General features: G+C 43.3%; 1 protein-coding gene across 9 annotated transcripts in view; it reads left to right on the top strand.

Moving 5' to 3' along the window:
* dmd (dystrophin) overlaps nucleotides 1-24,793 on the top strand; it is a 1,714,977-nt gene that overhangs the window by 949,093 nt on the left and 741,091 nt on the right. For all 9 annotated transcript variants that reach the window (XM_080203928.1, XM_080203931.1, XM_080203930.1 and 6 more), the window contains one exon: nucleotides 17,549-17,721. In XM_080203928.1, the coding sequence (XP_080060054.1) occupies nucleotides 17,549-17,721 (173 nt within the window). The remainder of the gene's footprint in view (nucleotides 1-17,548; nucleotides 17,722-24,793) is intronic.

The raw sequence follows: 24,793 nt of genomic DNA, 5'->3' as shown, positions 1-24,793 counted from the left end.
CAGTTTTCACCACACTGGATGCAAATAAGGGCTTTTGGCAGCTCCAGTTAGATGAGGAATTCAAACAGCTAACAACATTCATCACACCCTTCAGGAGGTATTGTTTCAATTTTCTATTATTTAGAATTGACTCAGCCCAGAGATCTTTCAATGTTCCATGACTGGCATTTCGGAAGAATTGGAAGGAGTAATTTGTCATATAGATGATGTTCTCATTCATGGATTCACTACCTTGAAACATGGCATCAGAGTGAAAATAATATTACACACTTCCAGCCGCAGGCCTGAGACTCAATCATAAATGTGAGTTCTCAAAACCCACCATCAACCTCTTAGGCCATATTGTTAACATATCTGCTATCAAGATTAATGCCAGTAAACCACAAAGATTTCTCAGTACCCCTTAGCATTAAGGAGCTTCCACATTTCATGGACATGGTCAACTGGCTGAGGTTCTGCCCAATCCTGTATCCATCAACAACCACATCAACAGCTCCTGAAGTGAGGATAAGCCTGGTATTGGGTTAAACACCAACAGGGGCACAATCAAGTGTATGCTCATGTCTATGGAAACATTGGGCCATAATGACTTAGCCCATAGTCACAATTGAAGCATTGTTCATTGTGGTAGGGCTAGTTTGTTCCAAATTCAGTGAGCTGGCTTTTGCAGCGCAGTATGTAATGCCTCCAGGGCACTGACAGAAACAGAATCACAGTACGCTGCCATTGCAAAAGAGGCCCGAGCAGCCACCCAGGCTTTTGGATTACATCACGGGACCCAAGTTTACTATCTTATTTCACCCTACCAACACTAAAGAATTAGCCAAGATCCCACCCTAAATCCAAAGGTTTGGCTTATGGCTCATTGAAGTTTGATGCTGCCATAGAAGACATCCAGGGTAAACATCAAATCACAGCTGATGCCTTATACCACTTTTCTATGGGAAAGCCTGCACAGAACGATGTACACTTTGTTGAGGATGTAGAGCCCGACATTACCTTCTCTGCCATGTTCCTCCAGGTGACCACCCATGGCTGATGTGTGTTTCTAGCAATTGTATTCTGGAGCAATACTTTGAACAACTTAAGTTACTTTAGTCTTATGACTGCCTCGTTAGTGTATAATGACTGAATGCTCATTCACAGGTTGCACAGGCTAGACATTTTCCAATGGGTTACACCAGAGACACTTACGTATCACCAAGTGCGGGGAATTTTAGAGCCTGAAATTCAGTCTGGGTGACCTGATATCTCCAAAGTTATTAAGTACATAATTTCCAATTGAACTACTTTTTCCATTTGCAGGCAAGATCCCAAGAAACCTCTAATGGCATCTTCATTCCTATTCTATTCATGGGAGAATCTTGGGATGGAACCCTTTGTCTTCAGTGATAAAACCTTTCTCTTGCTGGATCAAGGTCAAAGGGCTATATGACCCCACCTCTGTAGCAATTGTTGCTATGCTCAGGGAATTATTTGCCATACAAGGCAGCCATGATTTAGTTGTCCCTGACAAATGGCCCTGAGTTTCCTATGACTGCTTTAAAAGCTTCACTAAAGCATACAGCTTTATCCACACCACCAGTTCTCCTTGACTCCCACAGACCAATGGAGAGATTGAAAGCAAATTGGTCCTGACAAGTCCTTGTTGAAAATAAGTAACAATGTTAACCGAGCCTTATTGTGTTTCAAGTCTATGCCTCTGCAGAACAATCTGGCTCCATCGGAATTCTTGATAGATAGGAAGTTATATATATAGCTCCTGAGTCTTCAACAATACCTTTCAACCATATATAAAGATGAGAGATAGAAATGAATGGGATGGATAGGATAGAGGTGGAGAGACTCTTCCCGCTCAAAAAAGACAGTAGGACTAGGGGGCACAGCCTCAAGTTAAAGGGGAGGCGGTTTAGAATGGAGTTGAGGAGGAACTTCTTCACTCAAAGGGTGGTGAATCTCTGGAATTCTCTGCCCGTTGAAGTGGTGGAGGCTGCCTCGCTAAATATTTTTAAGAAGCGGGTTGATGGGTTCTTGATAAGAGAGGGGATTAAGGGTTATGGGGAGAGGACGGGAAAGTGGAACTGAGCCACGACAGATCAGCCATGATCTTATTGAATGGCGGGGCAGGCTCGAAGGGCTAGATGGCCTACTCCTGCTCCTATTTCTTATGTTCTTATGTTCTTAAATGGTGCAGGAGAAAGAATACCACTGCTGCAGAAATCAGACCATGGTATCCTTCCCTGAGAGCTGGAAATAATGATTTTAGTGAAGGGAAAGAGAATGCATAAGTGTATAAAGAGTAGAATGAAAGACTTGGGAGGATAGCCTTATATGGTAGCCTTAAATAGACAAAATGCACAATTTCAATTTTCTAAACAGTACGAAAACAACTTGATCGCATGATTGATATTTTATCTTATATCTGAGCCAGCCCTAATGCAGGTAGTAAGAACATAAGAAATAGGAGCAGGAGTAGGCCATCTAGCCCCTCGAGCCTGCCCCGCCATTCAATAAGATCATGGCTGATCTGTCGTGGCTCAGTTCCACATTTCCGCCCTCTCCCCATAACCCTTAATCCCCTTGATGGTGGGGTGAAGATACATCATAAAGGGTTGATAGTTTTTATGACAATAGCTAAGATAAATCATCAGTGATACCAGATCATGTGTGACCAGAGCCCAGAAGAAGATGGATCTGGATAGTAAATAAATGTTCAACAGTTCCTCGAGGCTTTCTTTCCAGCAGGCTATGTTAAACACACCTGGGATCATTTACAATGACACTTCAGAATGATTTGTTGATGTTTACTGTCCACCATAAATGGAACTGTATCCAGAAGGAGTTATTTGCAGGTAGTGTAAGGAAGTAAACCAGCAAAGAAATATTTTTATTTAAGTCTGATTGCCTCAGTTATTGGAACAGTTAGGGAAGCTGAGAAGTTCTTAGGAAGTAACAATGAGATTCAGCAAGAAAGAAAACTACTGCATGTTCCACATTTCCGCCCTCTCCCCATAACCCTTAATCCCCTTGCCTATCAAAAACCTATCAACCCGTGTCTTAAAAATATTTAGCGAGGCAGCCTCCACCACTTCAACGGGCAGAGAATTCCAGAGATTCACCACCCTTTGTGTGAAGAAGTTCCTCCTCAACTCCGTTCTAAACCGCCCCCCCTTTATCTTGAGGCTGTGCGCTCTAGTCCTACTGTCTTTTCTGAGCGGGAAGAGCCTCTCCATCTCTATCCTATCCATCCCATTCAACATCTTATACGTCTCAATAAGATCTCCCCTCATTCTTCTAAACTTTAATGAGTACAAGCCTAGTTTATTCAGCCTCTCCTCATAGTTCAACCCCCTCAACTCCGGAATCAGCCTAGTAAACCTCCTCTGCACTCCCTCCAAGGCCAAAATATCCTTGCGTAAGTGCAGCGACCAAAACTGCACACAGTACTCCAGCTGCGGCCTCACCAGTGCCCTATACAGCTGCAGCAAGACCTCCCTACTTTTATATTCAATCCCCCTCGCTATGAAGGCCAGCATCCCATTCGCCTTCCCGACCACCTGCTGCACCTGCAGGCTGGGTTTTTGCAACTCATGCACAAGGACCCCGAGGTCCCTCTGCACCGTCGCATGCTGCAGTTTTTTGCCACGTAAGTAATAATCCTTCCTACCATTATTCCTACCAAAGTGGACGACCTCACATTTGCCAACATTAAATTCCATTTGCCATTTCCTGGCCCATTTGCCCAGCCTATCTAGATCCTTCTGCAGACTTTCCACACCCTCTGCACAATTTGCCGTTCCACCAATCTTGGTGCCATCAGCAAATTTCGACACCATACACTCAGTTCCCTCCTCCAGAGCATCTATATAAATGGTGAATAGCTGAGGCCCCAGCACCGGCCCCTGGGGCACTCCACTAGTCACCAACCGCCAATCAGAATAGCACCCATTGACCCCTACTCTCTGCCTCCTATTTGACAGCCAATCCTCTATCCACGCTAACACCCTACCCCCAACTCCATGCCCTCTGACCTTCTGTAATAACCTCTTGTGAGGCACCTTGTCAAACGCCTTCTGAAAATCAAGAAACACCACATCCACCGGCTCTCCTCTATCCACCGCCCCAGACACATCCTCATAGAACTCCAATAAATTTGTCAGACACGACTTCCCCTTAACGAAACCGTGCTGCGTCTGCTCTATCAAACAATTCTCCTCAAGATGCCTCGCTATTTTCTCCTTGATCACGGATTCTAACATTTTACCTACAGCAGACGTTAAACTAACCGGCCTATAATTCCCTGCCTTTTGCCTGGCACCCTTCTTAAACAACGGCGTAACATTAGCCGTTTTCCAATCTTCCGGCACTTCCCGGAATCCAGCGACGTTTGGAAAATAATCACCAAGGTAATGTGAATGGGCAATATGGAGCTCGAAAATCGATCTCTGATCCATTTAGTCAGAGGCTGCGATAATTTTGTGCGAGATGGGATTTTTCAGCAGAGGTTGTAGATGACCCAAAGTGGTTTCACTGAAAAGGATCCTCAACATTTAGAATATATTTTATTAGTATTTTGATGCAATGAAAGAAAAGCTAGCATGATTTTCTGTCCCCATACCATGGGATCGAGGAGGATACTTCTCTAGCTCATTTGGAACAGGTCCTTGTGAAGCTTCACGATGAATGATTAAAATATCCAAGGATTTTCAGCTTTTTCATTTATAATTTGGTGACACACACTTATTTGCAGTTCCTTCCATTTTAATTTTGTTGGCTTTGCTATTTCAGTTCACATCAAAGGAGAATTATTTTTCTTTCTCCTAGCAATATGTGATGCTTATAAGAAACACAAGTGAAGCAAATATATGCCAAGGCATTGGAAATTCAATGCAGTATTTTCAAGCTTCAGCAAAAATTGCTAGGAAAATGATTGAGAATGAGGGCATGGAAAATATTATTGCAATACAAACATTCAAGGGATCTTTGGTTATAACAGATTAAACCTTAGCCATGTGTCAGGCCAGTGTAACAAGTGGTTTCAGTTAAGCAGAATGATTAGGTTAGATTACATTACATTAAGGATGTAAGCTCAACCTGCCATAAAGACACAGAACAGCAATCATCTCCAGAGGAATCTGAGAACAAGCAGTTAAACATGTTGAGGCTGATATACAGAAGCAGTTTTGACTTAAGATAGTTCCTGCCACCCTCTCATCCCACTACCCCACCTTCTCTCCACAGCAGTTTGGAGCTATGAAAGTAATTGAGTTCAGCCCTAGAAGACCTGATCACATCTGTCGACCCTTCTCTGCTTCATTCGTGTAGTACTTCTTCATATCATGGCTCTGACACCTGCTCAAGGCTATTTATAATTTGTCACTTCTGGGTGTTCATAATGTCTATATGGATACAGAAGCAGCAAATTACAAACTTTATAGAGTCGGAGCAAATGTTGGGACTTCAAAAAAGTGAATTCTCTGTTCCAGAAGCAAATAGTTAACAACTTTTTGATAAAGATCTCCATGTAGATACAGAACCCAAGAGATTTTGCAAGTTCAGCTGGACCTGAGTGATGTGACCAAATTATCACAAAGCCCTCCTCTAAATTCCTCTCCCCATTCACCCTTCTCTCCAAAGATTGTGATGCTCCATGTAGGTTTAACTGTACCAACAACTTCAGTGTTGTATTCTCATTAACATATTTCCTAACAAAATCGCAGCACAGTTTCAGAAGTTATTTGTGCATGTAAAGAACTCAGACTGCAGTGACCAGTGCAGTTGAGGAGCATTGAATCTGCTTGTACGGAGTGGACTGAATGCAAAGATACAATTCTCTGGTTGCCTCAGAAATATGGAGGGCTGTTGTACTTGTGTCGGCAGATTTACGGTGTGCACCTGTGCACAAACAGGTTTTCTCTCAATTTCAGAGGAAACCAGAGTCTTCATAGCAGAATATAATCCGGGCACATGCACATTCATGTGCAGATAAAAAGACAAACTACCGAATTTCCAAAATAAAAGCAATGAAATGTTTCAAATACAGTCAGTCAATCAGCACAAAGAAAATACATTTTGCTGTACCCTATTGTCAAAAAGCTCTTACAAAGGGATGGACCCAAAAATAAATCTGTTCTTTCTCCTTTACAGATGCTAATGCACTCCCCTCTTTACAGCATTTTCTGATGAGTTGTGCATTATATGTACAGCTAGCAGGGTAATAAGTGCTCTTTTACATTGAAAATGTTCATATATAACTCAATAATGATATGCATCACGAGGTTGGGACCTCACAATACATATTGGTTTCTAAAGTGCTTGACCTTATTCCCACCAAACTGCTGAGCACCTAACCTTGCACTTGGTTCAAATCTTAGGTGACAATTTAATGTTGCAAGTGTTACCACTCCTAAATCTGAAATTATCTCCCCTCTCCTCAAGAAAAAACTCTTGACCCCCATCACCCTTGAAAACTACAAATCCATCTCCAACCCGCTTTTCCTTTCCAAAGTCCTTGCATGTTGTTGTTTCTCAACTTTGTTTCCATCCTTCTTGGAACCTCATATTTGAACCTCTCTAAGCAGGTGTCTACCCTGCCACAATACCATAACAGCTGTTGTCAAAGTCACAACTGACATCCCATATGACTGTAATATAGGCAAATTCCTATTTTCATTTATATGCTGCCCCATTGGCAGCATAGGCAGAAAGCACAGCAGGGTGAATTTTACAGCCCACCCCTCACCTGTGTAGAAACCTAACTGATATTTAAGGGCCTCATTCCAGCTCAGCTGCAATCTTTCGGTAGAAAGTGGAAATTGGGTGCTGCCCAGCAACTTTGTCAGAAAGGCTGCTATTGGGCAGGAATATTGGAGGGTGTACCTCCTTTGGGGGGAGGGGGACTGTGCCTATTGGGATATTCATTAAAATAGGACCTCTTGTTTGATGCTGTCCTCCAGCCTCCCTATCACCACACCCCCAAGCTCGTTCACCCCGTTCCCCAACCATGGGTCTCCCAACCATGTCCAACCAAAATCCCCAGATTCACCTGAAGCCTGGGAGACATTTTCACTTGCTCGTGGGAACTGAGTGTCAGTCCAGCAGTGGCCACTATTTTCTTCTGGTGCTAGTGGGACTACAGTGCTGTTGGCCAATGAGATTGGCCGGCAGCACTCTAGAATGGGTCTTCTTGTGCCCCTGGGGTGGAATGCCCATTCTGCACTAATTGAGACTGCTCAGCGAATATTATTGCTCTAGAGCAGCCAAATTTCCTATCATCAGAGTGCTAACCAACTTTTAGGTCGGGGCTTAGGTAATCCATCCGCCAGTAAAATTCGGTCTACTATATGCTGAGCTCTACCTAAATACCAGCTCTCTTGACAATTTCACTGTTCCTAAATTATCAGATTGCTTGTCCAATTTCAATACTGGATGAACAGAAATTTCCACTAGGTGAATATTGGAAAGTTTGAACACATTGGAAATGTTTCCAAGTTCAGAAACGTGTCTCTCTTAAGGAGGCTTCCATTCACCATATTTTCATTCCAGGGTGGCAGGAGGGATTGAATCAGGCCGTTGTTTCGTGGCAAACTCAAAGTGGCAACGGAACCAGGCGAATGGCAAGACCAGCAGGGTGAAATGCCAGTATCTGTCTATTAGGTCATCGGCTCAGTTTTAATCATGACTATAGGCTGTCATGCTTTGTTCCTTCTAGCACTGATTCAACCACAGTACATCCCCAACCCATCCCTTCTATCCCCACTGCCTGCATTTCTCTCATGCTTCCTCTATGACCCCTCATATCCCATGTTCCTGTTCCTCCCATGCAACACCACTGCCATGTACCTGCCATATCTGTTCTCCCAGTATCCATAATGATCCCAGTGAGCCATTGGCAAGACTGTGAAGGAACAAAATTTGCCATCCTTACCTGGTCTGGCCTACATGTGACTCCAGAGCCACAGCCATGTGGTTGATTCTCAACTGTCCTCAGGCAACTATGGATGGGCAATAAATGCTGACCAGCCAGCGACGTCCATGCCCCACAAATGAATTCAAAAAAAGCTCAATGACTCCTATTGTGTAAAATACCTATGGGTAACTGAGAGGAAATTTATAGGTGTTAGAAATGTCCATCTTTCCTTTGATATTTCCACCTAGTTGTTCTCATTAAAATCCATGCCAGAATGCCATACAGAACATCATCATTTGCCTTTGCTGTTCAAATTAAATGAACTACTGCCTGAAATCGAAGGAAGATCCCGTACTGGAAGAAAGGGAGTAATTGTGTGCTGATGAATTTATTAGTGCCCATTACTGTAGTGAAGCTTCAAAAACTAATTTGTATGGCCTTCGGAACTAGTACTTCCCAATCATCTAAATTACAATCTGCAGACATGTCTTCTACACTCCCTGTGAGAGGTAAAGTATTTTGAGTATTTTTTTGAAGTTAATGTAATTACACAGGAATTAATTTGTCGTAAACAGATTTATAATACTTCTGAACATTACTTTTCGTCTTCAGAGCTGAACTACATGAAAATGTTGATCCCCTTGTACTTCATTTACAATTTTAATGAGCTTTTACAACTACAGCATTTCAGTTGGTACTATAATTCTTTGTATGCATCAAGATCCTGCCTGCACCAAAAATAAACCTCTTAGGTATTCAAATTCAAAAGCTTTCATTCTAACAGAGGCTTAGTAGGTGCTATGTTGCAATATTAGCATCAACATGCTGAGTGCTCTAAATTTGGCATGCTTTGCATAGATTTAGGGACTTAATTACTTCATACCTGTTTCCACTCAACATTCGTAGCAAGAAGTGATAGGAAAATCAAAAATGAAAACTTGAATTGAAAAGAAATAATTAAAATTATGCATATTATTCTGCAACACGATAGGGGAGTTTTCAACATTCTGGTAAGACTCCAGCAACTGAGGTGTCAGGAACATGAGGACAGATAGAACAAGGTTAAATGTAAGAGAGTTTGAACAGAGAGGAAGATCAGTCTCTTTATACAATGAATTGTGAGGCTGTGGAATTTACTAGAATGTTTGAGACAGCATTCGTGCTGGCAGGCAAGTTTTGATTGCCTGGATGGATGCACAAAATGGGAATGAAGGGATAGATGTGATCAGGACTATTTGGAGGGTAAATGCTATCTTGAATTGATTCGGCCAAGTAGCTTATTTCCAATTTGATAAATTGTATACATTTCTATTTTTCTTCAGTGCCATGAAGGTATATATGTGTAATTTTAGTCATACAACATTATTCATCATACAGTTTTGTTTTTATTAGTCTCGAGGGTAATAACTTGGGGGTTTTGCCAAACACCCTGGGCTGAGGGAGAAAATAATTATTTGTGATCATTGAGTTCAATCTTCTCCCAGCACAACCCTCATCCCCTCAGCAACATTCATTTTTTTTTGTCATACATGTCTCCTGTGACTGCAACATAGATATCTTGGGGCCAGTTTTAAGTTCAAATGCATAACTTGCTTTTCCATCAGGTATTAAGCTCCAATTAATTTTACTGGTATTTTCTGCTAACAGTTTTCAGATTTGTATTTTCACCATATCCAATTTCTATTTAAGCCACAGGTATTGCCACAAAATTGTATATTTTCTTTCATACTTAAACAGGATGTGGGCATTGCTGACAAGGTCAGCATTTATTACTCACCTCTCGTTGTCATTGAGCAGGTTCTGATGCTGGTTCTTGAACCATTGCAGTCAACGTAATGTAGTGTTGTTGAAACCTGTGTGTTTTAACCTCTGTAGCAAACAAAGACACAAAGTCAACTTTAAGTACTTGAACACGATTTCCTTTATTTTGTAGCTACTTAAACAACAGTAAATACTTACAATGCATAAACCAAATACTCAATGTACTTTATTTAAGGTTGATTCCCACCCTGGCCAGGGGTTTTTCGTCAAATGGAATCAGTCCTTTGCTTTCTTCTTCTTCCAGATGTTGTCTCTCCTTGTGAGCTTGGTCCCCAGGTTCTTCACACTGCCTTCTGAACAAGCTGTTTGTGTTAGCATAGTTAAAACTCCAAAAGTTTGTTGGTAACCAGTCAATGAATTGATCAAAAACTACAATTGCATTGTTCGATTAGGCCTGTCAGATACAACCAGAGTAGTGGTATTGGTCACTCTAGACCCTATTAAGTGCACATTGTTTACATTGCAATGCCCAGATAAGGAACACTGGCTCCAAACATCTGTAAAGAACTCCTCCCAGCCAAGGATAATCTATTTCATCTAACACCTTGTGTTCTTTGATAAGTTACAGGCCCATCTGGCCACAAGAAATCCCAGTATAGTGAAAAACGAACTGTAACCAAAAATGAGATTTGCTTGTTTGAAGATCTTTCAGCACATTAAAAATTAAATCTCTGCAAACCATTCATCCACAGAAGGCATACCCACAGTGCTGTTAGAGAAAGAGAGTTCCATGATTTTGACCCAGTGATAATGAAGGAACAACAATTTACTTCAAGACAGGATGGTGTGTGACTTAGAAGTGAACTTGCAGGTGGTGATGTGTCTGCTGCCCTTGTTCTTCAAGGTGATAGAGTTTGTGTGTTGCTGGCAAAGGAGTCTTGATGAGGGTTACACTGCAGCCATGGTGTGTCAGTGATGGAATATTCTCTCCCCTGTTCACCTGTTAACCCTACACCCGCCAAGTTCCCACCCCCATAGTTGATGCCAAGGGGAGGTGGTTTTCAGACTGTCACTTGTCAGAGACGATTAGGACCTCACACCTGTTTATAAAGAATGTTGCTTGTCACTAATCAGCCCTGACCTGAATGTTGCCCATGTCTTATTAGGGGATGCACTGATTAATTATTGGAGGTACTGTGAATAGAACTGAACATTGCAATCATCAGCAAAAATCCGCATTTCTAACCTTATTTTGGAGGGACGGCCATTGATGCAGCAGCTTGAAGATACTTGGACTGCTCTCGTCACCAGAAGCCATAAAATTTAGCCAGGACACAGTTGATCAGATTTGCAAATTCCACATTAAATCAGTAAAGTGTGGTCAAATTATTGTTGAAAATTTTGAAATTATTTTTTTCAATGTCATAATAAAAGTTAATTATTCAACTCTGAAAGTGTATATAGACGTGAATTTTGCATATGTCAGGTGGGACAAAGCGAATGTGATACTCACTTCCACCTGAGATCGCAGCCCAACATTGTATTCATGCTGGCCACCTAAAAACCGGCCAACATTAATCAAGACCAGACACAGGTCCCACGCTGACGGTGGGGATGGGAGCTTGGCAGGTGTTGGGTCAACATGTGAACCGGGCAGAGAATAAAAGGAGGTCAGGCAGCTGTGAGGCGACTGCGAAGGGTAGGAGGAAGGACCTCTGAGCTGGGCCAGGCAGATTTGGAAGGGCCTCTGCAACAGGTGGGCATGGCAGGAGGGCTGCCAATGTTGGTGGGCATTCAGCCCCACACTTTATGAATGACAGCCTGTGAGACTGATGCAGGCCATGGGTGTCTAGCATAATGTACCAATGAGATAGAATGGCAGGAGGAGGCCTCCCACCAGACCCAGAGGGCATGGAGTGGAATGGCAGCACCGGAGAGTGAGCATAATGTGGTACTGTGCGCCTGACGGAATCCCTTCAATGATCTTCTGCAGTCCGCAAGGGTGAGTACCAACTTGGCATGTGGTAATATGGAAGGATTGGAGGGTGGATATCAGTCAGTGTATTCAGGGATTAGAGATACATAGTGCCAAAGGAGGTTTCACCATGTGAATACCATGGGTGGGAGATAGGGCCTTGCACCTTTAGTGAACGGAAGGGTGACAAATCAGTCTGACAGGCACTTAAGGCTGGGCATTCAGGTGGGAGATTCATGCGGTTGAAATGATGTCACCAGAGAAGGTTTCACTAATTGAAATACTTGTTCATGTCAGGAAAAGTGAAGCCATTCTGTGTGGGAGCACATGCATATGGGCAGTGGAGTGCCTAAACCCACCATAATCACCTAATTTAAGATGGATGACCTGGACCTCGAGGACAATCATGGAGCATGGTCCTCAGTTAGTGAGGCAGTGGTGCCGGAGGATAGTAAGAATTCAGTGGACAGTGGAGAGAGTGGGCGAATGTGCGGGAAGGGCCAAGTTGTTCTATCACCATGAAGAAGATCAGATTCTGAGAATGCGTGAATTGGTTACAGTGAAAGCTAATTGAGGCACGTGACTGTTGAGGAAAGGCACTACTGTGCTAAGGCAGATATTTACTAAGGATGTTAGTGACATTTTCTTTGTATCCACAGAAGCATCAGCCGAGGCTGAAAGCACCCCCTCACCCCTCCACGCCTATACACAAGCTTCTGAGGGATACACCAGCATCACATTCACACTCAGTACCAAGCACCATCACTTTGGTTACTACAGCATGTTATCTCAGTTGAGAGTGCACTGTAGTGTGGGTACATCACAATCACTCCTTTGAGAGAGTGGCGTCTCTCACTGAACAGCTACTCCAAGAGCAGAATCAGGGATTCCTGAGATTGCTCTCGGATCGACAAGCCTTCATCCAGGCAATGACCTCAGGAGGCCACTGTCAATGTGAGAGATGGATCAGGCACCTGGTCTCTGCACTTGGTGCACATCAGTCATTGGTAAACAGGGAGATGCAGGCACTCACACTGGCAGATGAGCTGTCTGTTGCCATTGTGGATTCCTGTCAGAGTGCTGCTCAAGATGGTGGCAGCTCCATTGCCCTCTGCCAGTAATGAGGCATCACCTGAGTCCGCACCAACTGAGGAGTGTCCAGCCATGTTGCTGCGCAGACACCATGGGCAAGAGGACGACCACCATGGCCATCAGGGCCAGTGTGACAGCAGTCAGCAATCTGCCTGAAGCCAGCAAGTGGGGAGTACCAAGATGTAGCACTTGCAAGTGTAAGGTTAAGGAACCTTAGGCATAGGCTGGGTTTTTACAGGTGTTTTTTCTTTCTTTCATCGAAGTATCATTTTGTGTCTGTTACTTGGCCAAACATGTTATTTTCTATTTGTTGTCTTGTACTCTGTCGAGCAGATAAAAAAAAGTGTAGCTTTGACCTGAGTGGTCCTGATGTTTGTTCTTAGTGCTGCTGGCCTTATCAGACCATGACGATGGAATGTAGAGACAACAACATTCATTAGAGAGGTCCTGAGATGACATTGTGCTTTGGGCATTGACATCTCTGAGTTGTGTGAACAAAGTGGCGCCCCTGGTTAACAATGAATGTGACACAATGAATGCATGCCTTCCTGTGATCCAGCACCCCCCTGCGGGTTCAGCAATGCTGCATCCCTCTGATTGCCCAGGCTCCCCAGCCGAGTCATCATTGGATTTCTCCTCTGAGGCATGTGCACTTGTTTAGGTGTCCATTTGGTCCAGTGTTTCCCTCCCTTGCAATAGCTGGGTTATGCAGAGCACAACACACAATGACTATAAGCTACATGCTCTCTGGTGGTTATTGCAAGGCCCCTTGGAGCGGTCCAGGCACAGAGCCTCATTTTAAGGAGACGCACTGTCCTCTCCACCACCAATCTTGTGGGGGCATGACAATGATGGCATCTGTTGTCTTCTGCCTTTGGCTGCAGGTAAGTGTCATGATCCACCTTTTCAAACCAAACCGCTTATCACTCCATTGAGACAAACTGGAGCCACGAACAGCCTTGGCACGTGAGTGGCACCTTGGGAGCTGCCAGGGTACCTCGCACTAACTTGCAGTGTTTTGGTCTTGTGACACTATCTCCACATTCATGCTGTGATATCCATTGATGGCCATGTGGGAATAATCAACGGCATCCTGGTTGCAGGGCAACCTTGCAATAGCTACGAAGTCATTGGCTAATGCAGCCTGGCTGGTGTAGGCTGTCCTGGAATGGATGTAGGTCTTTACCTGCCTGAACGGTGTCAGTCAGGTAAAGTAGCCTGACAGATCACCGAATGGCCTCTGAAAATATCCAAAGGCACAAAGGTTAAGGGCTACCTTGGCTTTCAAAACTAGAGACAGTGTGTGTCCATCATGTGGGCGGCACAGTAGCACAGTGGTAACAGTACTGCTTCACAGCTCCAGGGACCTGGGTTTGATTCCCAGCTTGGGTCACTGTCTGTGTGGAATTTGCACATTATCCTCATGTCTGTTTGGGTTTCCTCCGGGTGCTCCGGTCTTCTCCCACATCCAAAGATATGCAGGTTAGGTTGATTGGTCATGCTAAAAATTGCCCCTTCGTGTCGTGAGATGGGTAGGTTAGAGGGATTAGCAGATAAATATGTAGGGATATGGGGGTAGGGCCTGAGTGGGTTTTTGGTTGGTGCAGACTCGATGGACTGAATGGCCTCCTTCTGCACTGTAGGATTTCTATGATATTGCTATCATCTCCAGCCCAATCATGTGGAAAAACAAAGTGACGGTTTCCCTTGAGAGCCAAACTTTTCTGTGGCACTGATGGGGCAATTCTCCCAAAAAAATTCGAAGTGCTGAATTCACGGGAAAAATGGCGTAAATCACAATTGTGTTTTTCTCAATGGGAGTTCAGACCTAAATCTCCTACACTTTGTGCACAGGAGAGGTCACAGTCATGAATATCATTAAAAGCTTAAGTGGGGTGGGGCCAATTCATGCCAAAGTCTGACAGTTCTGGAACTCTGCGCATGTACAGTGGCCCTGATGTCAGTCTCCCATCTGCTGACCAGCTCAATTACTGGCCAGCCGAACCCCTGCAGTGCTGCCCCTCCCAACAAACGCGGCCCCCACAAGCATTCCCAGGCCAGCCCAGACCCACCCTCCATTCCAGAGCAATCCAATCTTCAGCCCCACCACCCCACTTTCCTCCCTCTTCGCCCCCCCACCCCTCTCCCTGCAAGGGAGGCAGACCCACCCCCCTCCCCCTGCCCACCCTGATCGCTGGCCTCCCTCCATTCCCAACTGGATCCAAATGGCAGAGTGGCAGCGGGACCCCCACCCCTGCCCATCAACCTTAGGCCCTGCCCCAATAGGCCCCACCCTCTTGGCTCAATGCCCAATGGGCAGTGCCAAGGTACCCCTGGGCGTGGACACTTTGCCCTTTGGGCAGTTTCAGGGCCACAGGCTGGCACTGCCAGAGTGCCCATGCACAGGAAGCACCACTCCTCCACAGCCCAACACCTTGAGCAGCCCCGATATTCCCCCTTCAATCCATCGGGGTCTCCCGCTGGTTTCCTGAAAGTGGGGAGCTAGTCTGATCCCCACTGGACTGAAATTGCACTGGCAGAGTGGGAGATGCTATTGGGCCAGGAGAATTCAGTCCTGGGCCCAATAATCGCATGCAAATAACATTAAAATTAGATTAAAATGACTTACATGGTGTTCTCGCAAGTTTCCTGCATGGTCCTGAATGAGCCTGATTTCTGGAGGTGTGAAACGTGGATCGGTGCACGCACGCGTCTGCTGACCGAACCCGTCAAAAAAGTAGTAGGTTGACATCATCCCTAAGTCTCTGTCATGTTGAGGTGTTGGGTTGCTGCCTGACAGCTGATAGTGGTGTCATCTGTGTGTTCATCGTCCTTGCTCTCCCTACACCCTCTGTGCCCGCACTTCGTCTCCCAAATGTCCATCCCTGAGGCAATGTATGTCCACCTGGCCCCCTTTCCCTCCAGTCCCTCTCTTCCTCCTCAGAGGAGGTGCCCCTGCTGAGTAAACAGTACCGATCTGCTGAGGTGCTAATGGGCTTGACTGGTGCACTGAAGGTGCCAATGGATTCAAATTCTCAGAATGACTAAAGAGTCCTAAAAAGCCCAGAAAATGTGCAAAGACATTACAAGAAAGCAGTGAGAATGGTCGCAAATCTCTATTTTAACCCCACACCAGGCTCTCAGTAACTTTTACTAACTCACCCTGCCTTTGCTCCACCCAGATTAAAGTCCAACAGGTTTATTTGGTAGCAAAAGCCACTAGCTTTCAGAGCACTCATTGCTCCTTCATCAGGTGAGTGGGATTTGAGTGAAATCCCACTTGCCTGACGAAGGAGCAGCGAGCACTCCTAAAGCTTTTGCTTCCAAATGAATCTGTTGGACTTTAACCTGATGCTGTGAGACTTCCTACTGTGTTTACCCCGTTCTAACTCCGGCATCTCCACATCTTTGCTCCACCCTCCAGTCATTGTGTCCTTGGATAACAAATCTGTGTTGCCTGTGCATCAACCTAAATATGGCACCAGCAATGTAAAATTCAAGTTAGTTGAACTCCTAATTTATCCCTACCTCAGATTAATTCCTACAAACTATAAAACAAAAACAGCTTACTCTACCTGGCAACAGAATCTTTCAATAAAACTTAATTTATTAAGCTGGCAGCTTAATAATCGGCAGGCACACAACTGACTCACTTTTGCCCACTAACCAAAATATCGTGAGAGTGCACAATGACACCAGGATGTGTGCCTGGTCCTCCTTGTGTGATTTTGGGTTCTTCTGGGTCAGGTACACAACTGCCCACAATCTGTAAAATCCTGGCCTTAGTTCCCATTCCAGAAATTTTAAACCAGTGAGATTTTGAAGCCCATACAATATATTATCAGGCCACTCAGATTTTCACCTGTTCTTGGTTGAATTGTTTTTACAAATGACCAAACATATCTGCAACTTGAATCCACAATTTATTGATTCCTTTCAGTGCTGAATTTAGAGGAAAATATATCCATGATCCCAATTGACTTAATTTCTTTTTAAATACGCATGACATTCAGAAGAAAAATGTATCAGGAAAGATTTATTGAAAGATTCTGTTGTCAGATGGAGAATACTGTTTTTGTTTTATAGTTTCTAGGAATTAATCTGGGTTAGAGATAAATTGTATGTGCGAGAAACAAACTAATTCTTAGCCATAATGATGGTTTTGGATAACACTCCTTCTTAGAGCAGTGCTTCTCAACCACAGTGATCCCATTGTAATGCTTAAAAATTGATGTAATCCAGAGAGAGTGAGAGTGGGAGGAGAACTGTCAAGCTGTAGAGTGGGGCAATGGTTTTGTTCACAATTGTTTTGAAGACTCTGGTCTGGCCTTCACCTACAAATTGTCTTGCACGTGTAATGGAGTCTCGACACCAATCCCAGGACTGTCCCTCCAGAGTCTCCCCACTACTATCTCAGAGATTGTGACCACGAGTGATCATCCGCGACCCATGGTTTGGGAACGTCTGTCCTAGATTCTGAACTTTTAGTCTGTGTAGGACTGCTGCCCTTTTCTGGATGGGTAAAGGTCAGTTTCTGATAGTGATAAAGAACTAGTACTGCATTCTCAAAAGATAATCTTGTTTTATTCATAACATGGGAATGGTTCTACTTTACAAAGAGTTGCTGATGGACTGAACTCACTTAAGTAAAAATCATTCTGCGGATGTTTTTCATATCTTTTGTAAATCAAGATTTGAATCCCCCTAATATTTGTAAACCCCATCAATCAGCAGATACATTTTTGTTGATATTTGTTTACCTTGCACAGCTAAAACAGTCAATCCTATTTTATATCTTTTCTGAACTCCAGAAAATAAAAAGGAACTTGGAGACGCTCTCGGGCCGAGTAGAAGCAGTTCACAGCAAGAAACCCAGTGTTCTGCGGAGTGTCTCATATACAGACGGAGAGCAAATACAGGATGCAGTGGCTCAGCTTGATGCTGAATGGGAAAATGTGAACAAGATGTGCACTGATCGACAAATGTAAGTTCCTGCTTCTGACTAGTTTTAATAATTGCCCATTTTCATGATCTAGTTACTAGGTGGGTGGGGGTATTCGTGGTGGGGAACTATGGCCTTGAAACAACATTATGGGATGACAATGTACAAATGCTTAGTTCCAGCTGAAGTTTTTTTCCTCTACTAATGGCTTGAAACCTCTGCTACACAGAGTAATCTCAGCTAATGAAGCTTAATTATTTCTGGTAGTATACTGACTAAGATATTCATGTGAAATTACTATAGTGCAGGGGTTAATGGCTGTGCTGAAATGCCACACTGGGGAATTTCACTTGATGCCATTAAGTACTCCTTTGGAAAGTTCAAGCAGCTCATGCCTTCAATTCAGTGCCTCTGAATAAAAAGGAATGGTTGTGATGATTTCAGACAATTTTTAAGGTAAATAAATACATGGTCTTGGGTTGCCAAGAAATTAAGTTCGGGTGATTGGCTTTACTTTCCATGGGGAAATAAGACTCTTCATGATGCAGAAAGCAAGATGAAACTTCCGTCAACTAAACAAAACACAACATTATACAAGAGGATTTAGCTGATAGCCCAAATGTTACAATCATGGTGCTGCCAACTTCTAAAGCCCAAAAATTATGTGATGAGCAAAACAAAATATGTAATAGGCCTCATGAGATTTATAGGCAATAAAGAAGCATTAGAGGACAATGATAAGGATTTACTTTATGAAGTGAAATCTGAAACCCTTCATTGTGCTTTCTATCTGGTTTAGACTCTGGTTCTCTCTTCAATCAATATTGTTTTCTTTAAAATCTCCCCTGTCTTGTTATTTTCAGCAGCTGGTAATTTCACTGCATTCTGGACTTTTAAATGCAAAACTGTAGTATTTGGGACAGCAAGTCATGCTTCATAAAGGAACAATGGATATTATTATTCCAACAAATCTTTTGCTGTCACTTCCTGCCTTTTAGGAAGCTTACTGTGAAAATGACTAGACATATATTAACATTGAGACTGAGATGGAACTACTTTACCATTAAGCTTTAAACTATTACCTAATTCTACTTGAGGACTACAACACTGCACTATTGATGCCTCAATAGGCAAATACACTAGTGTGGTCCTGAATCACAAAGATCAGCAGCATGGTAGGCGTTAGGAAAACAAACCATGGTTCCTGCTTCTAATTATTTTCCAGTGGTAGCCTGATGGAAGGTACAACTGAGGTCATTAGATGAGGACAGCATCTGTGATGCTTACCATGACTGTGTAGCTACCAATGTTCAGTATTTGGACAAGTGGCTGCTTGAATGATCTACGAGAGGGCTTCCTGTGGCACTGCACAGCGATTAGAACAAATATCTTTCCTTCCTATCATGGTGGTAGCAATGCCATTGAACTTCACAGTGCACAGTATGATTTCAACACCATCTTCATTTTCCTGAGGCTACAATAGATTTTGTGAAACAATTCTAAATGATAAATGAGGAGGAGTTGTAATTTAATCTCAGGGTTCAGATGGCAATCATAAATCACTTGTGCTTAGCTTTCACAGCTTATGATGTCATCAGAATCAGAAGAAATTACATTCATAATGCTGCCAACTATCCATAATTTAATGTATCACACGAACAATTACACTCAAGTAAAATAACCTGGTGACATAAAACAGTGACACTGTTGGAGAAGTATTTAACTTGCAGCTATATATATAAAACTCCAGTTGCCCTAGTTTCACTTTGAAATCCATGTAGTGCGCTGTAGATAATGTTTTAACCTACAATAGCAATCCAGCACACACTACGAACAAAGAACTAAACTGTTTTACCCAGATAGATGCAAGCGTTTCCCAAAACTACAGTAAGCGCCAGCATAAAGAGTTTAATCCCATCATTATTATTGTGGCGATTGACCCTTTAAGGACAACACAGCAGTAGAGGATCACATGACTTGAGGGAACAATTGGGCAGACTTCAGCAGAAGACAGCCTGAAGGCATGTAGAAGACAGGTGGCAGCCTGCCCTGCCAGCAACTTAGGTTTTTAATCAATTGGGAAGCCCAATAAAAATGAATAAAAATTGAATACCTCCAGCAGCCATGGAACTCCCTGTCCCCCCCACCCACAGAACTCACCCCCCGGCAGAGCTCCGCAACCACACCACCACCATCGCCATGGAACCCAGCCCCTGGCACTGCCCCATGGATAGTTTAACATGGGGAGACTACGAGGAGTAAAGTTATGGTAGTGATATTTAGATTGAGGCTAATGAATGTCAGAATTTCCATTATGTTATTGGCGAGGATGAGCGGAGACAGTTAATCAGGGAAATTCTACCAGTGTAAAAGCCTTTTCGGGAATCCGTTCGATACAAAAATGGGAGCGGAAAATCCCTCTCCAATATCATCACCTGTACCTGTTCCAGTATGTTATGCTGCTGAGCGCTGCTTAATTTTGGTCAGTGGATTGTGTAGCATTGCTCCTAATGTTATATATGCAACTTCCATTTCCTCACAATTGGCAGCAAACTTTCTGCTATCAAGACCCTAAGTTCTGGAATTCTCTCCACCTCTCTGCCTGTCTCTTTCCTCCTTTAAGACTCTCTTAAAACCTTCCACATTGACCAAAGTTTTGGTCACCTAACCTGAAATTTCCTTCTGGGGCTTGGTATGCAGTGCTATTTGAACATCACTTGGAATATTTTACCACATTATAGGCACTATATAAATGCAAGCGACTCCTATTTGGTGGCAACTATCTGATATTCTAGGGAGATAGAACACTCGCTGCTATTAGGCCCTGGTGCAGGGAAGTTGGATGGGAGCAGGTGGAGGGCTTGGTGTTTGGGGAGGGTGGGGGTAGTGAGGAGTAATGGAATGGTGCTCCAATGCTGAAATATATGGAGTTGTGATAGTTTCATGGTGGATCGTAATGTTTCTAAACCATGTACACACAACTGATGAATCTCTCTATCCGAGCCGTGAACTGCTTCCCGTGAGCTTGCATTAACTCTGACAATAGTGCCAGCACTTAATGCTGAGGAAGCATTCTTTTTAATTAGGTCCCTTGAGATCCCAACTTATCAGCCAAGGCTTCTGAGATGGTAGATTCCTCTTCCTCTGCCATTACCAGTTGCTCCTGTACATGTGTGCCTTGTGTCATCCTGTGTGTTCCAGCTCATTCTAACAGTCCTTATTATTTGTATTTTACTCTGTTCAGATCAACTTCAGTTTGTAGTCTGCTTTCAGTGTCTGTTTAAAGTTGGAGGTTATCATTAGATATATAATATTAGGATTGTAGCATACCTTCAGACTATTGCAGGAGAGAAAAGACACATGGTTTGGAGAAGATCTGAAATAGGATCTAAATGATGAGACCAGCTTTGTGTATTTTTCCCCTTGCCATTTTTTTAATGTTCCATTTAAGCACTTTGAACACTATCAGTCTTTTCACAGTCTACAGCTGCCTCTCCACTTTTACACACAATCTGGTAATTTAATTATGCCTCGTTCTGCTTTTCTCCAACTACCACCTTGGAGAATTTACTCAAAATTAATCATGCCACTGCAGAGACATTTCTGAATCAAGTGTGGCATTTATTGGAGATAGGTTTATTTTCTTAAACCTCTGACTGAAGGAGGTCTACCTAGATGTATCTGCCTCTTTTTGCAGTAAAATTGAGGTTTAAATTGTGCACCGATTCAATTATCTCTGGCTCTCACAAAAACACCAAATTGAAACGAGAGAGAGTTGCTAAAAAGGTGAACAGTGACCACCCTCCCACCCCAAAAATAGAAATTCAAAAATGACACAAAGTTGAAGAAAAACCATGAATAACTGCCTATATCCAAGGCTACCACTTAATATTAAATTAAGCAAAATACTACAGATGCTGGAATCTGAAACAAGAATATTAATGCTGGAAAAATGCAGCTGGGCTGGCAGCATCTATAAGGAGAGAAAAGCAAAGTTAAGGTTTTGGGTCCTTTGGCTCTTCGTGAGAATTGCAGGGAGGGAGAACGTGTTAGAGCTGTAAGAGATTGCAACAGAAAGTAGCAACTTTTAAGTACAAAAACGGATGGCCTGGTGTGGAAGGAGGTGAGTGGCCAGGGGTGCGGGGCTGGTGAAGGGGGGCTGCATTGAGGCAATACATATATGGGATTTTATTTTAAAAGGGCTTTTAAATGGAGGAGAAAGATCACAATCTAAAGCTGCCTAACTCAACATTGAGTCTCAAGGGATAAAATGTTCCCAATCCAAAGGTAAAATGCTGCTACTCGAGCTTGTGCTGGGCTTCACTGGAGCATTGCAGCAGGTCAAGGACAGAGATGTGACAACGTAAAATTGACCGATTAACTCCAGTTTTCTTATGTTGGATTTCAGCATTTTTATGAATGTTTTGGGATTATATTCTGAAATTCAGTTTGTTTATTCTGTGAGATCCGAAAACGAGTAGTATAATCTGTGACAAATTAAATCTGATTATACTGGAAGTACAGACCTGATAGTGGTTCATAAAATCATGAGGGGCATCAATAAGCTGAATAGTCAAGGTCTTCCCCAGGGTGGGGATGTCCAAAACTATAGGGCATTGGTTTAAGGTGAGGGGGGAAAGATTTAGAAGGGACCTGAGGGGCATCTCTTTCCATACAGAGGGCCGTGTGTATATGGAATGAGCTGCCAGAGGAAGTGGTAGAGCCAGGTACAATTCCAACATTTAAAAGACATTTGGATAGGTACATGGACAGGAAGGGTTTAGAGGGATATGGGCTGTAACGAGTGCGGTTGACAGAGGGGAACCGGTGGATGTGGTGTTTTTTAGATTTCCAGAAGGCCTTCAATAAGGTGCCTCAGAAAAGGTTGCTGCAGAAGATTAAGGTACATGGAGTTGCGGGTAAAGTATTAGCGTGGATTGAGGATTGGCTTTCTAACAAGAAGCAGAGAGTTGGAATAGTGGGTGCTTTTCTGGTTGGCAGTTGGTGACTAGTGGCGTGCTGCAGGGATGGTGCTGGAGCCTCAACTGTTCACCATATACATAGACGATCTGGAGGAGGGGACCGAGTGTACGGTAGCAAAGTTTGCTGATGACACAATGATGAGTGGGAAAGCAAATTGTGTGGAGGACGCGGAAAATCTGCAGAGAGATTTAGATAGGCTGAGTGAGTGGGTGAGGATCTGGCAGATGGAGTATAACGTTGGCAAGTGTGAGGTTGTCCACTTTGGAAGGAATAATAGTAAAATGGGCAATGATTTAAATGGTGAAAAATTACAACATGCTACTGTGCAGAGGGACCTGGGGGTCCTTGTGCATGAATCGCAAAAACTCAGTCTGCAGGTGCAGCAGGTGATCAAGAAGGCAAATGGAATGTTGGCCTTTACCGCGAGGGGGATGGAGTATAAAAACAGGGAGGTCTTGCTGCAATTGTACAAGGTGCTGGTGAGGCCGCAACTAGAGTACTGTGAGAAATTTTGGTCCCCTTATTTGCAAAAGGATATATTGGCCTTGGAGGGAGTACAGAGAAGGTTCACCAAGTTGATACTGGAGATGAGGGGGTTAGCTTATGAGGAGAGATTGAGTAGATTGGGCCTGTACTCGTTGGAGTTTAGAAGGCTGTGGGGTGATCTTATAGAGACATATAAAGATAATGAAGGGGTTAATAGGGTAGAGGCAGAGAGATTCTTTCCACTTAGAAAGGAAACAAGAACTAGAGGACGCAGCCTCAAAATAAGGGGGAGTCAGTTTAGAACAGAGTTGAGGAGGAACTTCTTCTCTCAGAGGGTAGTGAATCTCTGGAATTCTCTGCCCATTGAAGCGGTGGAGGCTACCTCGTTGAACATGTTTAAGTCATAGGTAGATAGATTTCTGATCAATAAGGGATTAAGGGTTATGGGGAGCAGGTGAGTAAGTGGAACTGAACCACTTCCAGATCAGTCATGATCTTATTGAATGGCGGGGCAGGCTCGAGGGGCTAGATGGCCCACTCCTGCTCCTATTTATTATGCTCTTAAATGCAGGCAAATAGGACTAGTTTGGTTTAGGAAACCTGGTTGACATGGACAAGTGGGCCAAAGGGCCTGTTTCAGTGCTATGTACCCCTATGACTTTACAGTGAGACATGTTTTACGCTGCAGCTACCCTCAATATTCCCTCCATTGTGTTGTGGGAAAACTACAGAATTGCACAGGTATATTTTTCATTGTGGTGGATTTCGAGATTTATGAATAAAACAGTAAGCACTGTGGGAAAAGCAATATCTCCAAAGCATTTGCTTCAGCTTGACTCCCCTGGAGATTTTTACACAGAAATAGGTCATTCAGTCCAGGGCAGTGTTAATACTCCTCTCCAGCCTCCTCCGATCTTTCCTCTTCTGTTTCTATAATTGGAACTGTCTATTTCCTTTTCCCTCATGTGCATTTAAAGTTTCTCCTTAAATATATCTATCAACTACTCGTTGTGTTAGCGAGTTCCACATTTTCACCACTCTTTTGGCAAAAATGTCTCTTCTGAATTCCCTGTTGGTTTTTTTGTTGACTATCATAAATTGATGACCTCTTGTTTTGTCACTGTTAGGCATACTTCCCAGCATTGTGCTTCCTCATTTAAATCTGCTTTTAAAACCAAAAATGATGGTGAATGGTCTATAATGTATTATCAACAGACTCTTCCAACACTATTACTTGCAAATAAGACCACAAACTGGAAAAGAACTTCCCCTTTGCTCAGCTACAGCATTGCTACTTCAGAGTCAGAAGATCTTGGGTTCAGTCATTACTTCAGAGACTTGTGCACATAACCTAATAGATCAAGCTGTATTATCAGAGATGAACCTCTTTCAGATGAGATGTAGAACTGTATGCCCAATTGTCTGGATGCACAAGATCCTATGGCCCTGTGTGCACAAGATCCTATGGCCCTGTGTGAAGAGCAACACTCGAGTCATGGCAGTGAATTTATCAGCCAACCACCATCATTAAAACAGACCATCAGATCATTGATATAATTTCTATTTGTACAAACTTATCACATAACAAATTTGTCCACCACTTTTCTCTACATTACAAAGTAAGTGAAGTTGCTTCATTGCCATA

This window comes from Carcharhinus amblyrhynchos, chromosome 15 (genome assembly GCF_965287045.1).
Source record: "Carcharhinus amblyrhynchos chromosome 15, sCarAmb.v2.hapA, whole genome shotgun sequence".
Lineage (NCBI taxonomy): Eukaryota > Metazoa > Chordata > Chondrichthyes > Carcharhiniformes > Carcharhinidae > Carcharhinus > Carcharhinus amblyrhynchos.
Note: the sequence above shows the minus strand (reverse complement) of the source record. Positions and strands in the feature narration are given on the sequence as shown.